Source organism: Marmota flaviventris, chromosome 12, assembly GCF_047511675.1.
Source record: "Marmota flaviventris isolate mMarFla1 chromosome 12, mMarFla1.hap1, whole genome shotgun sequence".
In the NCBI taxonomy this organism is placed as follows: Eukaryota; Metazoa; Chordata; class Mammalia; order Rodentia; family Sciuridae; genus Marmota; species Marmota flaviventris.
In genome coordinates this window covers 95,082,494-95,096,913 of record NC_092509.1, presented here as the reverse complement: position 1 = coordinate 95,096,913, position 14,420 = coordinate 95,082,494, and the positions used below count along the sequence as shown (strand labels likewise).

At 41.9% G+C, this 14,420-nt stretch overlaps 1 protein-coding gene across 1 annotated transcript in view; it reads left to right on the top strand.

The window, feature by feature from the left end:
- Nucleotides 1-13,454, top strand: part of Lamc1 (laminin subunit gamma 1) — a 108,094-nt gene extending 94,640 nt beyond the window's left edge. The window contains exons 19-28 of the mRNA XM_027935035.3: nucleotides 310-515; nucleotides 908-987; nucleotides 1,653-1,790; nucleotides 2,662-2,806; nucleotides 3,666-3,815; nucleotides 4,069-4,183; nucleotides 5,143-5,342; nucleotides 6,370-6,528; nucleotides 8,740-8,839; nucleotides 10,554-13,454. Coding sequence (XP_027790836.1) covers nucleotides 310-515; nucleotides 908-987; nucleotides 1,653-1,790; nucleotides 2,662-2,806; nucleotides 3,666-3,815; nucleotides 4,069-4,183; nucleotides 5,143-5,342; nucleotides 6,370-6,528; nucleotides 8,740-8,839; nucleotides 10,554-10,810 — 1,550 coding nt within the window. The 3' untranslated portion in view covers nucleotides 10,811-13,454. The remainder of the gene's footprint in view (nucleotides 1-309; nucleotides 516-907; nucleotides 988-1,652; nucleotides 1,791-2,661; nucleotides 2,807-3,665; nucleotides 3,816-4,068; nucleotides 4,184-5,142; nucleotides 5,343-6,369; nucleotides 6,529-8,739; nucleotides 8,840-10,553) is intronic.
- Nucleotides 13,455-14,420: the final 966 nt, after the last annotated feature.

Sequence of the window (14,420 nt, the reverse complement as noted above, 5' to 3'; positions counted from 1 at the left end):
CCACCTATAACTAAAAAATAAATATTAAAAAAAAAATCCTTGGTTGCTTTCTCTTTTCCAACCTCTCTGTAAGGCTGGGGATATAGTGGTGAGTGGGAAAGAGGGCCTCGAAGTCAGGTGGGACTCACGGGCAGGCAGTTGGAGACCCATTGATGGCAGCGGTACAGACTGCTCAGCTCTGCTGTGGGGAAGCTTGTTGGGAAGAGGCTGGATTTGGAAGGGTCAAGATACACAGTGCCTCAGATTTCTCATGAGACATCATGCCCACTTCAGATCATTGATGGCGTCTCTTCTGCAATACCATTACAGATGTGGACCAGAACTTGATGGATCGCCTTCAGAGGGTGAATAACACTCTGCACAGCCAAATCGGCCGTTTGCAGAACATCCGGAACACCATCCAGGAGACTGGAAATTTAGCTGAACAAGCACGGGCCCGAGTGGAGAGCACGGAGCGGCTGATTGAAATTGCCTCCAGAGAACTTGAGAAAGCAAAAATCGCAGCTGCCAATGTGGTGAGTGTGTGGGAAGGTCGGGGTGGAGGGCAGATTGGGGAGCCCTTTGGAAAACTGTGGCAAGTGTGTTAGGGGCAGTGATGCGTTCTTCAGCTCCTCCCCTGCTGCTCCCCCAGCCAGAAAGCCATGTCCCTCCTTGTCGTGAGACGGTACCCGCTGGGTAAAAACAAGGGACACCTATGTTTCCTCCTTTATTCTTTCTCTGCCACTGGCAGTTTAATCTTCCTTTGCTGAAAATAGAAATCATTTGTAAAATCATTTAATAAAGATCTCTGAAAATAAGAAGTAGTCTTTTTTCTCTCTAACACTAACAAAAATTTAGTTTTGACACTTGCTTTCTGAAGTTTAAGCACTTCAGTCCTTTGAGAATAAATGCTTTTTTTCCTCTTCAGTCAATCATTCAGCCGGAGTCTACAGGGGATCCAAACAACATGACTCTTCTGGCAGAAGAGGCTCGAAAGCTGGCTGAACGGTAATTCTGTTTAGTGGTTAAGGTGTAGCTTCCCAGGGTGTAACTGGGTGTTCTGAACCACCCCTCAGATTGGGTCCCTCTGAAAGACTTACTTTCCCTTCTGAGATGTCAGCAGCTCTGTGTACCATCTTCTTCTTTCTACTTTGAAATTAGAGTGGTCACTTGAAGAGTTAGAATATAATGGTTTGTAGCAAGATTATATTTGCATATCTCAAAAAAAAAAAACATACTTTTTTTTAGATTTTTAACTTCAGAGTCTTAAAGGTGATAGAGTCTAAGCATAAGCAGCTCAGTAGAATTCAATTATTAAATTCTTTTCATGTTAACTTTGCAACAAAAATGCTTTATTTTCATATCTCAGTAGAAAATATTTGCTCCCCTACCTCCCTTTACTGTCCCTATAAATTTTATATCATTAATCATCTTGGGAAATACTCCCCCCCCCCCCGCTTTTTTTTTCAATTTATAGAACACTTTTTGTAAACTTAGCCCCACTGAAATGATTGTAAAATTCCAAATGAATAGGATTTTCCAATATTTGGAGATCTCAACCCACATTAGTGTACGCATATATAATCAAATAAGCATTACCCAAATTTTACTTCTTTTCCTGTCGGATAGTCTCTTCTATGGTTGATTTTTTTCTCTCTCTCTTATGTGTATAGCCATAAACAAGAAGCTGATGACATTGTACGAGTAGCAAAAACAGCCAATGATACATCAACTGAGGCATATAATCTGCTTTTGAGAACACTGGCAGGAGAAAATCAGACAGCAGTCGAGATTGAAGAGCTTAATAGGAAGTGAGTATAATTTAACAGTGGCTTTCAGACCCTCAAATATTCTTGTAAATAACACCAATTCAATGAGGAATTAAATGCTTTGGATTCAGGATGTGCATTCATGCAGTAAGATTTCTTTTGTTAATTGAGCTTTTGAAATGGCAGAGTAATTAAAGCAGGGGATGTGCAGCCACAGAGATTTTGTTTGATCCAATTACTATAACTGTAGAGAATGATAATAAGACTAGTCATGATACTTAAAATTCTGCATACTAACTGAAAAAAGAAGGGAGAAAATGTAATAGAACAAATAGAATATACTTGTAGATCTTTAAAGGGGTCTTAAATAAGAAAGTACAAGTTTGAGAATCACATCTGAAATGCTTGGGACCAGAGTGTTTTGAATTTTGGATTATTTTATATTGTAGAATATTTGCAGTTACATAATGACATACTTGTGACTGGGACCCAAACCTAAACACAAAATTCATTTATGTTCATATACACTTCATACACATAGCCTGAAATGTCATACATATTTTCAGTGTGCCTGCATTTTGACTGTCACCCATCACATTAAGTCAAGTGTGAAGCTTTTCATTTGTTACGTTATTAGGTTATGTTAGTGCTCAGAAGGTTTGATTTTGGAGAATTATGGATTTGGGGATTAGGAATACTCAAACTCTTTATAGGAACTATGTTATAAATAGAAATTGATGACAAAATTAAATTTTAGCTAAACGTTGGCATTAAAATGAGAGCATTTTTAATGTAGCATTTCCTTTGAGGTTTTGGGAATGATATCCTGGTGGTGTAAACTGGGTTGAATCTGGTTAACATTAAACTGCTAAAAGGAGCTGTTTTTTATTAAATTTCATAATTTGTTCCTTAGGTATGAACAAGCAAAGAACATCTCACAGGATCTAGAAAAGCAAGCTGCCCGAGTCCACGAGGAGGCCAAGCGTGCTGGAGACAAAGCTGTGGAGATCTACGCCAGTGTGGCTCAGCTAGCTCCCGTGGACTCAGAGGCTCTGGAGGTACGCACAACGTGGTTGCCTGTGCTGTCCCCTCTAGTCTGTAGAAGAGCCTGTGACTGCCCTGCTCCTCCCTCCTCAGCCCTGACTCACCAGTACAGCTAAGTTCTATTTTAAGTGCACTAATAGATCTTATCAAGGTGAAGAGTCTTCTGATTATAAATGTTTAATAGCAGACTACTTTAATGATATGAATAATCATCCTATATCTTTCATATAAATGTAAATTATAGCACATTTCAGTTACTTAAAGCACCAAAAGCCTAGACCCTTCCTCCCAGGCACTATCTATGGAGATATGAGGAGCAACAAAAGGTAATGGTTTAATGAAAGCACTGTGTCAGGATGCTCTGGGCATGAAAGGTATTTGTTTGTTGGGAATTGACAGTATTTTATTTCATATCTGTGTTCTAATCATGCTTTCTCATGCAAAGTCCTAGATAAACATGTGTTTCACATTGAACTTGAAATTCACTGTTTCTCTTTCTGTATATGAGGTGTTGACTTGACAGTTGAAGGTTTAGATCTCTGCAGCCATACATGTACTCTCTTGTCTGTGCACACAAAATTTGATGAATGTGTGAGGATATTGGAACAGTGGCCATAGTAGAGAAGGACAGGTGGAGGGGCTGGGAAGGGGTGTAAGGGAACTTCTTTGGGTGATGGAAACATTTTGTATCTTTATTGAGGTGGTGCTACACAGGTAACTACATCTGTCAAAACTCATGAAACTATGTAAGCACTGTGAATTTCACTAGGTGAAAAGTGTGTCTCGTTTTAAATTTTAAAAAGGTTGACAAAATCTTGACTTGGGCTATTCTTCTAAAAATGTCACTTATGTCATCTTCCTTGCTTTTCACAGAATGAAGCAAATAAAATAAAGAAAGAAGCTGCGGACCTGGAACGTCTGATTGACCAGAAGTTAAAGGATTATGAAGACCTCAGAGAAGACATGAGAGGGAAGGAGCTTGAAGTAAAGAACCTTCTGGAGAATGGAAAAATTGAACAGCAGGTCAGTTTGATTTGTAGGTTGCTTCATTTCTGGAGGCAACATTGTAACATTCCAGGTGTCATCTGAGTCCAACAGCAGCAGAGGTAGCAAACCATAAAGTGTTCAGTGCAGGACCTTCTTCTTGGTCCCAGCTGGGGGCTAGCATGCCCTATGCTGCAGCGTCTCAGGACAGAAGCTTTGAGGCGCCTTGTCTGCTAGTAGAGGGAAGGGGTGGCTTTGGCCGGTTGTCCTCTGATATGCCTTGCGTTTGCAGACTGCCGATCAACTCCTGGCCCGAGCGGATGCTGCCAAGGCTCTTGCTGAAGAAGCTGCTAAAAAAGGACGAAATACCTTACAAGAAGCCAATGACATTCTCAACAACCTGAAAGGTATGAGAGGTCATGCATGATGGGGCTCTTGGGACATTTCTTCCACTTGGGCCATTTCATTCCTTCAGTTCTTAGAATGATAATCTCTGGAAACATGCAGAATGAGAGACAGTAGCATAGTGAGTCCCATCTACTCATCACCTAGATTCAGCAGTCACCATAGTTGTCACCACACTTAGTTCATCTCTGACACACTACTTTTTTATGCTGAAGTGTTTCCAAGAAAAATCCCAATGCTCATGTCATTTTACCCCTGCACACTTCAGTTTAGAAACAAATAAAAAGCATTTTCTTGAGAATGAAAATTCTCATTTTCATGAGAATGACTCACATGATAACCAAGTTCTGCCTTTTTAGCTGACCCATGTTGGTAAATGAAGGCTGTCATCTTTCATTTTCTCTGACATCTCATTCTTCACCCTGGATAGAAAAGAAATATGCCCAATTTACTGCATAGCTATGGATTCTCTACTGATAAAAATTATAGGTTCAATAAGGAAGATTTATAGGATAATAGTTGTAAGTATGGGCTTTGGTGTGGAGTCTGCAGGCCTGGTTCGAGTCCTGCTCCACACGTTAACCTCTTTAGTCATCCTTTTTTCTTATTTTTAAAAGTGGTGCACCTGCATCACAGGTACTCAGAACTCTTAGCTCAGTGTCCTGATAGTAAAATCACCTGTATTGGCCAGGGTGGTAGCAATGGTATGCTAAACACTCTGCATCAAAACAGATTTTCAAGTGAGAATTCTCTTTCCAGAAACAGGTGCACATCCTTACAACTTTTCTTGGGAAACCTATGTAGAGATGTGCGTGTACTTGGCTTTCTAAGATTTCAACTCAGGCCATTCTTTCATTTTTTTCCTGATTTTTATTGCTTGTGAAATAATTGCAGGTCCCTGAAAAATTCCTTTTTGCTTGTTGGGAGTTGTGTTCTGATGCTTTCCCTGAACTCCTTTTAGATTTTGATAGACGCGTGAACGATAACAAGACAGCTGCAGAGGAGGCACTGAGGAGGATTCCCGCCATCAACCAGACCATCGCGGAGGCCAACGAGAAGACGAGGGAAGCGCAGCTGGCGTTGGGCAACGCAGCAGCAGATGCCACTGAGGCCAAGAACAAGGCCCACGAGGCTGAGAGGATCGCCAGCGCCGTCCAGCAGGTGTGCACTTCCTCCTTGCCAGAATAGCCCCTCACTCCTTCTCCAGCCACTGTCTAGGCCCTCAGGCCTGTGCAGAGTCTGACTGTAGCTCCAGCAAATCTGTCCTGACCCATCCCTAATTTATTTTTTAACTAGGCTTTAGAGTAGGTAACCATGTTGTTTGAAAAGGAAGAATCAGTAAAAAGGTCCCTTTAAAATTTCTATAGTAAATCAGTGTGGAATCCAAATTGTCCAAGTGGGACAGCTGCTGAGGGCTTTGGAGCCCTTCTACAAAAAAATTCCGCACTTCCCAGACATACATACTTCCTGAACCTAGACAGGTGACATCTTTCTCACTGTTCCGTAGAGTGCTGTATGAACACAGCTTTCCTGCCCCTTTCGAGCACATCGCCATTCCCAAGTCCCCCCGTGTAGACTTTCTGTAGCTGCTGCACTGGGATCCTTTATATTCATAACAGTGATTTCTCTCTGCTGGCTTTATCCTCTCTAAAGGCAAGATTGGAGCTGGTTCTAAAACTCAGGTCACATAAATGTCTTAGTTTCTCTAGAACAGTTAGAAGATTTTTAATTAAGTATGTTTATAATATACTCATATTTCAGGATGGAGGCCTTTTTGTACATTATGATCAACTGCCAAGAAGAATCAGGCTAGCTTTGAATTTAAAATGTATCCAAGGGAAAGAGTCTAATTGACCCAGTGTGGTTGGAAATGTACTCTATAAAATGTTTATCATTTGCTAGCTCTGTGACCTCCACTAAAAATAGCAGTAACAGGGAACTTCAGAAACTGAAAAAGAGAATGCAAATAAAGGCACTTTATAAAATTTAAAATGCTGTTTTGTTAGGTTTTCATGTTTTTCTTAATAACTGTTATTAGGTGATACAGTAGAAGCCTTGGTAGAAATCACTGTGCTGTTCTTTCTGAATTATATTTTTGAAACATTTTACAAATTATAAAAGGAGTGGGGCCATACTCTGGATAAGGGAAGGCTTTTAAAAATTAGCAATTTGCTTATCTTGTGCCTAGAATGCTACCAGCACCAAGGCAGAAGCTGAAAGGACTTTTGCAGAAGTTACAGATCTGGATAATGAAGTGAACGGTATGTTGAGGCAGCTACAGGAAGCAGAGAGAGAGCTGAAGAGAAAACAAGACGATGCTGACCAGGACATGATGATGGCAGGGATGGTAAGAGGCTTGGCACGCTTGTGAGTGGGTAGAGAGTTGAAGGGTGTTCAATAGTAAAGATCCCCATCTCGAGGGGAAGACTGTCTTTGATATGGAGTCTGTTTTTCATTGCATCTGCTGGTCAAGAATTGGGTTAGTAGCTTACATAGAAGACAAAGAATTTGGATCTTCTGCCAGGACTTCTGTTGCACAATGGTCCTGTCCCAAAACTGCTCTTAGTTAAAAACAAAACTTTGTTTTACACACTTGGGGTTTTAGGACATTTAAAATGTCTATATTTTTGATTGAGTAATGCATAAATGGTATAAAATCAAAAGGCATAAAAGGGAATGCAATGAAAAGTCAGTTCCCTTCCTAGTCCTTCCCATGGCTGGCTCCCTGGAGGCAAAGATCAATTTCTTTCGTATAAGAAAATTTGAAGGTAGCATTTACCATCACCCCACCAAAACACACCAGCTTCATGTTCAGTTTAACTTTTTTATTTTTTGTAAGGACGTGTGTACATAAGACCATTGGCAACAAAACTGATTTATGAACACATGGCCCAAGGAACAAGGAAGAATTAGGGTCCATTTTTCTGTTCTGTGCTGTATTTTGCTTCAGGAAGACTTTAAGACACAGAGTGGGAATATTCCTGCCCATTTGACTGTAGCAGTCACAGTAATGATATTCAGGAACTTGTTGACTTATATACTTTCAGTGTAAGGAAGGAACTCTTTCTTTCACTGATGCTAAAGAAAAACAGGGCCTCTCACTGTGGGTCATTTTCACCTTGGGATAGGAAGGAGGAACATAAGGCCTGAAGAATTGATAACAGGAAGCATCTCTGTGAAAACACCTGATTTTATTGTACTTTTTCCTTTTTTTGTTTGGATTGTTTTAATTTTCTGTGAGACAGAGTGGCTCAAGTGGAAATTCCCAGGTGGTAAAAATAGGGATTTCTCATAATGTGCTGAGAGTCAGTGATTTCATTTTTAATCTGGTCGTAGAGACACTACATTTTCAGAAAAGGGTATGGATTTAGTTTAAAGAATAGAAAGAAGATCCATCTTTTGTTATTGGTAAATAACTTCTGAGTAACATAAACAACCCTCACATACACTATCCCGCTGTGTTCCTATCAAGTCTGAAAGGCCAGCACTTAGCCAGTATTGTTTGGGTCTGTAACCATGTTTTGTAAAGCAGAAGCTTGAAGGTTGAGGTGGCTCCTGAGAGAGGAGGCTGCAGCCCACGGGACAGATGCAGTGCGATTGTTCTTGGCGGCCACAGCAGGGTCCTGTCTCCTCCTAGCACATTCAGAAAAGCCTGTGGCGGCACAGTGAGAACAGCTGCCCTCGGAGCAGAGATTAATCATGTGTTTGTGAAGGGTTTTTGCCTTGCTTTCTTTTTCTGTTTAAAATTTTCACATTGTATGGATCCCAAAGTGTTTGAATACTTCGACCCTGAAAACTATGAAAAGTGAACCAGGGAGCTCTGAGCCACTCATTTCTATCTTGACTGGATTTATTTGTGAGAGCATCTGTTTTCTGATATTGAGACACTTCCTCTTCCACTGTTATTTCCTGTGACTCATGCTCAGTGTATTTGTTCAGGTTTCATGGAATTTTCCCAAATATCAACGTTTGGTTGGTTTTGAAGATGTAAATTGTATTGTCCCAATAAATGAGCGTGGGAGTGTGTGGCTGTGGCTGGGTGGCTGCAGGTTGAGGGGGAATTTACAGAAAAGCTTCAGTTGATTATGAAAATGTTCTAAGAATAGGTAGTTTCTAATAATCAAGTCCCTAAGAGTGCCCTGAAGGACATGTTTTGGTTCTAAAATGGAGTTTTTATACTCACCCTTAAAAAATAACTTGTTCTGTGTGATGGGTTTTATAATGAATACACCTTCCTGTGTTCTCAAGCGAGAACCTGAGAAGAGAAGATAATAGTGATTTTTTGTTGTTGTTGTTGTTTTAATATAAATACGAGTGTAGGCATGCTGACTGCCTCTTGGTGATGGTTCCATGGGGTAGAACTAGCAGTACCCTCAACCTGAAGATGTGGCCCCAGGAAAGCAAAAACCTACAGTGAGAGGTCATTATTTCATGATCAGAGAAGGGGAAAGCATCTGAAAATTCGATTTATTGGCTCATTGGGCCAACAGAGTATACCCAAAGAAGATGAAAACATAGCGTCGGAGCTGTTTGTATGGCTTATCCTTTTCCCCTGCAGGCTTCCCAGGCTGCTCAGGAAGCTGAGATCAACGCCAGAAAGGCCAAAAACTCAGTGAACAGCCTCCTCAACATGATCAACGACCTCTTGGAGCAACTAGGTAAGTGACCACGCGCAGTCCTTTTCTTCTGTGTGAATAAGTCACACTGTACCTGGGATTGGATATCGCTCACTCAAAGGCAGACTAATATATGAATCCCTTTAAAATCACCCATTGAATTATGAATACTTCTTCTAGTTCTTGCTTATTTAAAAATGCCATATAAAATAAGTATGTGTCTTGCACAAGGGAACCTTTAAGAGCAACCTGAATTATTAATTATAATATTCACATGTTCATCAACTTTAAAGAGCAAAATGAATTATGACTCAGATGTATTAATCCACTAGTGCTTACTAGGTGCATTCTGTGGACCCTAATCCAAAGAAAACAGTACAGTCTGGGGACTGTCTTTAAATTTTGAAGAGACATTGCCAGCTTGTAGGGTTCATTTTTGGTCCAGGTTCATGGGGCAATTAATCAGTATTATTTTTTCTTAGCTCATTCCATTAGCAGAATGTCTTTGAGGAATTTTAAAAGAATTTCAGTGATAAAATAAAAGAATACTTTAAACTGGGCATGACTTCATTGCCTGGAATTCTGTTCATTTGCCGACTAAAGCACAATTATTTTATGCCAAAAGAGAGAGAGAGAAACTTGATTTGTTAAGGAAAGATAAGCATATGGAAACCTTGTTCCCATCTTGGTAGGGAGCATCCTTCATTTTGGACAGATGTACTTTTGTCACCAAATTCCATTACAAGGTGGCAGTACTCTAGCCTGGACTCTTCATAGTGAGGCATTGTATTTTAATTTGCTAGCCTTTACAGATTGGTGTGTTTTGTTAGGTGCTGTTTTTTTTTTTTTTTTCCCCCTTTGAGGGGGAATTTTTTTTTTTAATGTCTCAAATGTCAAGAATAATAAATAATGTGCCAGCTGGTGGGTTTAAAATGAAAGTTAGCTATAAGAGAGAGATGTTCGTGGAAGAAAGAGCTGGACTTTAAAATTAGTCAGACTTGGGTCAGAATCTTTGCTTTGTTGCCAATAGGTTATACATACTTGGGCAAATTATTTAATTTCTGAGAATCACTGAGGTAAATGGTCTTATGAGAACTTGATCAGCTGGAATATGCCTGAAGTGCTGTCACTTGTATCTGCTTTCATTTGTTACAGAGCCTTCTTTTTCTTGCTTCATTCAAAGTGAGGCTTTGGTGAAATTATGTCAGCATTTCAGCCTTGGCCATTTTCCATAGGAAGGTTCCCAATAGTGTCCAGTTCCCAAAAGCAGACAGTGCCCCAGCCAGCCAGCCCATCCTCCCTGGAATCTAGGAGTTTGAGGGCTCAGGCTCTCCCTACCTTGGAATTTTTGCATTCTTCAGATGGCACTAAAATGACATACAGACTACCTGTAGAAACCTGGAAAGGGCAATAAATGTTACCAGGTGACCTTCCGAACCACACTTGGAGTGTAGGGTACAGAACACTGTAGCTGTGCATTGAGAAAATGTTCCGCAAAGAACTGTCTTCTCGGAAAAAAGCTTCTGGCCCAATATCTTATATAAGTTCTGACCCACCTCTGCTGGGCCAGGTCAGTGTTTGCGCTTGGCTTGCATCGTCTGTGCCCTTGTACACAATGATGACCCGCAGGTCAGGGCCGCCATGGTGTGGTGGCAGCTGCTGGGTTAATGTTGAGAAAGGCTCCTGGAGGTACCTGAGTGAGGTTCTAGGTCTTGCTGAAGGTGTCTACTCTTCTCTATGCTTTCTGGCCCTATAGGTCAGCTGGACACAGTGGACCTGAACAAGCTCAATGAGATTGAAGGTACCCTGAACAAAGCCAAAGACGAAATGAAGGCCAGTGACCTTGACAGGAAAGTGTCCGACCTGGAGAATGAAGCCAGGAAGCAGGAGGCTGCCATCATGGACTACACCCGCGATATCGAGGAGATCTTGAAGGACATCCACAACCTGGAGGATATCAAGAAGACCTTACCGTCCGGCTGCTTCAACACCCCGTCCATCGAGAAGCCCTAGCATCGAGAGGGCTAGAAGACAGCATCCCCTGCTGGGGGATCGTTTGTGAGGCCACAGAGTGCCTTGACACAAAGATTACATTTTTCAGACCCCCACTTCTCTGCTGCTCTTCATCACTGTCCTTTTGAACCAGGAAAAGTCACAGAGTTTAAAGAGAAGCAATTAAAACATCCTGAACTGGGAACAAAGGGTTCTATCTAATAAAGTCTCTCTTCCACTCCTGTTGCTACCTTACCCACATTTTCCCTTCCAGTTTGCAGGAGGACGTGACATCCTGCACTGGTGTCCTGTGAATGCTCGAATGCCAGGGCAGCATCCCTCCCCTCTTGCATCGACACCAGCAGAGCTCCTCAGTCTCGGTACTCTTGTTTCTATGAAGGAGAAGTCTGGCTACTAGTTGTAGCATTGTGATGGCCAGTATACCCAGTCCACCGATGAAGAAAGTACGTCTGCATCTTCTGACCTCCTCCTTGTAAGCAAAAGGAAATAAACATCCTGTGTCAAAGGGACTGGTCATTTAGAATGTGGGTAGCCATCCATCAGTCCTGCTCGCTGTTTAAGTTTAGGAACTGAGCCATCCATGGGTCAGGGTATAGTTATTTATGAGAGTCTCCAGGAGAACGTGGCTGACAAGGCTGAAGATTTTCTCTTATGTTAATAATTGACTAGGAAGATAAGCTTTTTTTCAGATCTTTGGGCAGCTGATAATTTAAATCTGGATGGGCAGCTTGCACTCACCACTAGACCAGTAGACCTCTTCTGATATTCTTATAAATGGACCTTACTCTGAAGAAACAGGGAGATGATAACCACTAAAGTTTCTTTCAAAATCAAACATCCTAGAGCTATTTTAGTATGTTACTCTTGGAACTAGTGTTAAAATACCTGTCAGACAGCACTTGGTCCCTAAGATCTTGACAAACACAAGAACAACCTCCTCGTCCTAGTCTTTTCTAGCAGAGGGATGAAACGTAGGTGGAACCTATAGTGTCGGGACCTCAGGTGTGCATGTTTTTTCCTTCTTTTGGAGAGAGATGGAACATTTGACCCTTAGCTCCAGTCTTCTTTTTCCGCCTTCTGGAATTCCTCAGAACACATTGTTGTCTGCCAAATCCTGGTGGCAAATGCTTGCACTGTTTCATGCAGCAGCCAACACCCTAGTTCCTGCACTTTGTGATTCACCCACTGTAGACCTCCCCTCTGGGTGTAGAGGGGAGAACCTTGTGTGGAGTTTCCTAGTGGGCTTCTCAGCCTTCGGTCCTCAGCTTTGTGGTTTTCTAAGACCACAGTGTGACAGTTCCCTACCACGCCCCTCTCCCTCCTACCAACCTGCCTTTGAGATTCACATATAGCCTTTAACACTATGCAACTTTGTACTTTGTGTAGCGGGGGGAAAGAAACTATTATCTGACACACTGGTGCTATTAATTATTTCAAATTTATATTTTTGTGTGAATTTTTTTTCGTTTATCATGATTATAGAGTAAGGAATTTATGTAAATATGCTTGGTCCTGTTTCTAGAACGGCACTGTCTGTTCACATCTTGGCTCAGTTTTTCCTCTTCACCGGCCTGTCATTCCTGCCTTGCCGCCTCTCCTTCCATCTAGACTTTCTTGGGTTGTATTTGTGTCCCAGACGCTGCTCTCCGCCTCTGCAGCTTGTTTGTTGTCTAACATCAACATCAGCACGCTTTCCTCCATAGAGGGAGTCGGGCCTCCTCCACGGCATCCTCAGGACCCCGCACTATTCTTAATGCCCATTCCAGTATGTGTGGGATCAGGAAAGTTTGCCAAGGGGGATCTAGTTAGCCAGCGATGAGCTAGAAATGCCCTTTCTAGCAAGGCGTTGATAAGGGAGTGCGTTATGACGGGCTTTGGAGGGCATCTGGGGTGGTGCTGCTGATGGGGAGGCGGGAGGGGTGGTGTGCACACTTCTTGGTCCCATTTCCTGTTTCCGTCTCCTTGGGGTGTATCAGACTCCCCCATAAGGTCCTGACTGGGCCTGCCCACGCTTTCACTCTTGCTCTCCTCTGCCCATTCTGTTACCACGGAGGGATGGCTCCTTCTTGCCAGGTTTTCCCATCAGTGGTTCCCGGCTGGTTCCCCTTATTAAGTGGCCACAACTTCACCTGTGCATCTTGGTCACAGTTGCAGGGAAAGGACTGAAAGGACAATTGGGACAGGTTCACTCCAGCAAGTCTTAGGCCATGGTGGGGTTTTGTTGTTGTTGTTTTGGTTTGTTTGAGAGGTTTTCTCTTCCATCTGTGTGGTATATTTTTAAACAGAATTTTATTTTTAAAATGAAAGTTCTTTATAAGACAATACCTTAATTCCACTCCTGCAATATAGCCATTATTTTATTGTATCGCTGCAGTTGTCTTTGTCTTATGAAACAGACAGATGGCTGCTGCAGATTGCTGGGTGTCACAGGGGATAGAAACTGTTATTTTTCCCTGGAATTTTCCCTTTTGATTCCAACTGTGGCCTTTTGTATGTGCCTTCACTTTAGCTGTTTGCCTTAATCTCTACAGTCATGCTCTCCAGGGTGGTTAATAAAAACGCAACACTTGGCATTTTTTATGTTTAAAAAAAAAAAAGAACAGTATTTTATTTATAATAAAATCTGAATATTTGTAACCCTCAATTTGATGTGTCCTAAGTGTGGTACTGGGGATATAGATGTTCTTAAAGAGATGATGAATGAAAAACTATTCGTTGTGTCTTTGGGTGAACTCTTTTCTTGAGAACAATCTAAGACTTTTTTTATATATATATATATACCTTCTTTAAATTGGGATACTTCAATATAGTCCTTAAGTTGGCAGACTACTCGGTAAAGAGCTAGACAGTAAGTATTTTAGGCTTGTAGATTCAGTCTGTGTTGCAGCCCCTCAGTTTTGGTCTTGTAGCACAGAAGCAGCCCTAGGCCATATGTCAGCATATGAGCCTGGCTGTACTCCAATAAAACTGCTCACAAAAACAGGTCAGGGGCCTGCGGGCTGGAGTTCACTGGACGCCTGGTTTAGTCTCAATACTCAATACATGATGACTGAGATCTATGTTTAATGACAGGCTACCTGAAATAGTAAATGCATGTAAAATGTGTCTTTCCACCTTTCCATGCACACATGTATTCAGCTAAAAACAGTTTCTTTAGAAGACTGGAAACACTCTCAAACCTATGACAGAATAAAAGGAAAAAGTAGTGGGCTGCCCCAGCAGGCCCAGAGCAGCTCATCGTACCTCGACCCTCCTGGAGGGTGGACCTGCCTGAAGTGATCTGAGACTCAGGGAGGCATTTTGGAGCCAGAGACAGCAGGAATGCTCCGGGCCTGCAGAGCCCTTCCCCCTTGCTCTTCAATATTCTGCATATTGTCCTGGGTCTCTGTGCGTCCTTGCCACTTTCCCAATCTTATAAATTGTTATAGCTATGGTACCTGTAAAGAAGAACCTGAACACTCTAATCGGACTTCCTGGGAGGAAGCTTTAGAGGGCACTAGTTACTAGTTTTTTTTATCCTCCTTTACCTGGGTGGTTCCCCCCACCCCACCCCAATTGCAGGGTCTGAGATGCAAATGTAAATCCTTTACTGTGTCAGAGTTAGAAGTGG